This window comes from Eimeria tenella, genomic scaffold (genome assembly GCF_000499545.2).
Source record: "Eimeria tenella Houghton genomic scaffold, Eth_scaff4029, whole genome shotgun sequence".
In the NCBI taxonomy this organism is placed as follows: domain Eukaryota; phylum Apicomplexa; class Conoidasida; order Eucoccidiorida; family Eimeriidae; genus Eimeria; species Eimeria tenella.
In genome coordinates this window covers 1-2,095 of record NW_013544943.1, presented here as the reverse complement: position 1 = coordinate 2,095, position 2,095 = coordinate 1, and the positions used below count along the sequence as shown (strand labels likewise).

Below are 2,095 nucleotides of genomic sequence, written 5' to 3'. Positions count from 1 at the left end.
CCCCCCCCAGCCGCAGCAGCTGCGCCAGCATCTGCCGCTGCAGCATTTACCGCAGCAGCAGCAGCAGCAGCAGCAGCAGCAGCAGCAGCAGCAAATTTGTTTTGTGTGTAGTCCCCCAACGGCGAGCTGCGGCTAATTGACTTCGAGTACTCCGGGGCAAACGCGAGGGCTTTCGATGTGGCCAATTTGTTCTGCGAGGCCACCCTAGACTACAACGCAAACCCTCGTAAACCCTAAACCCTAAACCCTAAACCCTAGGTCGCGGGGGTGGCGTGGGCGGGGTCGAAACCCTAGGCCCAAGGCTCGGCTGCGGGGGGCACCAAACGCTAAACCCTAGACCGCAAGGGCTAAACCCTAAACGCTAGGCTTGGGACGCCAAAGCGTAAACCCTAAAAAAGGGTTTGGGGTGCTGCTGCTGCTGCAGAGTGGCCCTTCTACAGCTACCTGCCGCAGCAAATGCCGAACGAGGAGCTGCGCAGACACCTGATTGAGGTGTACATACACCAGACCATTGCCCGCCAGGGTTTATCTCATCTTAAAGAAAAACTTGTGACTCAGGAAACCCTCAACCGCTTCTACGTTGTCGTAAGCAAACCCTAAACCCTAAATCCCAAACCCTAAACCCTCAGCGGCGCCAGCGCGCCTGCAGGGAGGCGGGCAGCCGCAGGGGGGCGCGACCGGGGCTGCGATTTCGGGATTAGGGTTTAGGGTTTGGGGTTTAGGGCTTAGGGTCTAGGGTTTGGGGTTTAGGGTCTAGGGTTTAGGGTTTAGGGTTTAGGGTTTAGGGTTTGGGGTGCTTTCCTCAGGTGGAGCACATGATGTTGGTGTCTCATTTAGTCTGGGCTTTCTGGTCAATCGTTCGGTGAGCAAACCCTAAACCCTAAACCCTAATTTTAAATCCACTCTCCGTAAGCCCTAAACTCTAAACCCTAAACCCTAATGAATAGCCGCAACAAATCGACGCAGAGCTATTTGTAAACGCTAAACCCTAATGCTAAACCCTAGCTAAACCCAACCAAACCCTAACTAAACCCCAGCCAAACCCTAGCTAAGCCCTAGCCAAACCCTAGCTAAACCCTAGCTAAACCCTTTCGGGGTTTGGGGTTTTGTTCAGGACAAAGGTGCCTGAAGACCCAGAGTCCTTCTCTTATCTTGACTACGCCAAAACTAGGTGAGGGTTGTGCATGCGAGGGTTTAGGGTTTGGCGAGGGTTTAGGGTTTAGCGAGGGTTTACGGCGGGAGTCTAGGGTTTTGAGGGGCGTTAGGGTTCGCTGAGGGTTTAGTGTTGGGCACAGCTTAAGGGTTTGACGAGGGTTTAGGGTTTGGCGAGGGGTTAGGGTTTGGCGAGGGGTTAGGGTTTGGCGAGGGTTTAGGGTTTGTTCTATGCGGCTGCAGGCTAGAGCTTTACAGCGAGAAGAAAAAGGAGATGTTGGCGAGTGGCATTATCTAAACCCTAAACTCTCATCTCGAAACCCTAAACCCTCGCGTGCAAACCCTAAACCCTCGTTTGTAATCCCCAAACCCTCGCTTATAAACCCTAAACCCTCGCGTGTGTTGCGAGCGGCTTTCGCTGTGTTTTTTGTAGTAGAAAGGTTTGGCTGGGGCGGCCTAGGCGCCGCAAACCCTAAACCCTAAACCCTAAACCCTCGAGCTGCAAAAGTGGCTGATGGCAGTGCGTGAAATCTATACAGCTCGCAGCTTCCGGTGTTCCTGCTGCTGCTGCTGCTGCAGCTGCTGTGTAAAGAAAATTAATTATAAGTCAGAGTTTCAAATAAGTTTGCTGCTGCAGCAAATCAGCAAAACCATTTATCGTTTCTAGTTGGTGTTTTGTGCCAACGCTGGGCCGAAACCCTAAACCCCAATTTAGGGTTTGGCTTCCCGCCGTCCCGCGGCCTCAAGGATTTTCCTCTGGCTGAATTCTTTTGCCCCTTTCGAAGGCTTGCACTGTACAGGCCCCCCATAGCGCTAGGGTTTAGGGTTTAGGGTTTAGGGTTTGGAGTCAAAATTCGCTGAAGTGGCTAGACCCAGACCCTATAGGGTTTCGAAAGCCTCCCCCCTGCTGGGGGGCCCCCTGGGGGCCCCCCAGGGGGCCCTG

General features: G+C 53.7%; 1 protein-coding gene across 1 annotated transcript; it reads left to right on the top strand.

Moving 5' to 3' along the window:
• Positions 1-424: 424 nt before the first annotated feature.
• On the top strand, positions 425-1,450 carry ETH_00043725 (choline/ethanolamine kinase, putative; the record flags this gene model as incomplete). The annotated part of the gene is made up of 4 exons (XM_013379821.1): positions 425-585; positions 807-862; positions 1,115-1,171; positions 1,396-1,450. Coding segments are annotated over 4 exons (329 nt in total), but the record flags the coding sequence as incomplete, so codon positions are not given.
• Positions 1,451-2,095: the final 645 nt, after the last annotated feature.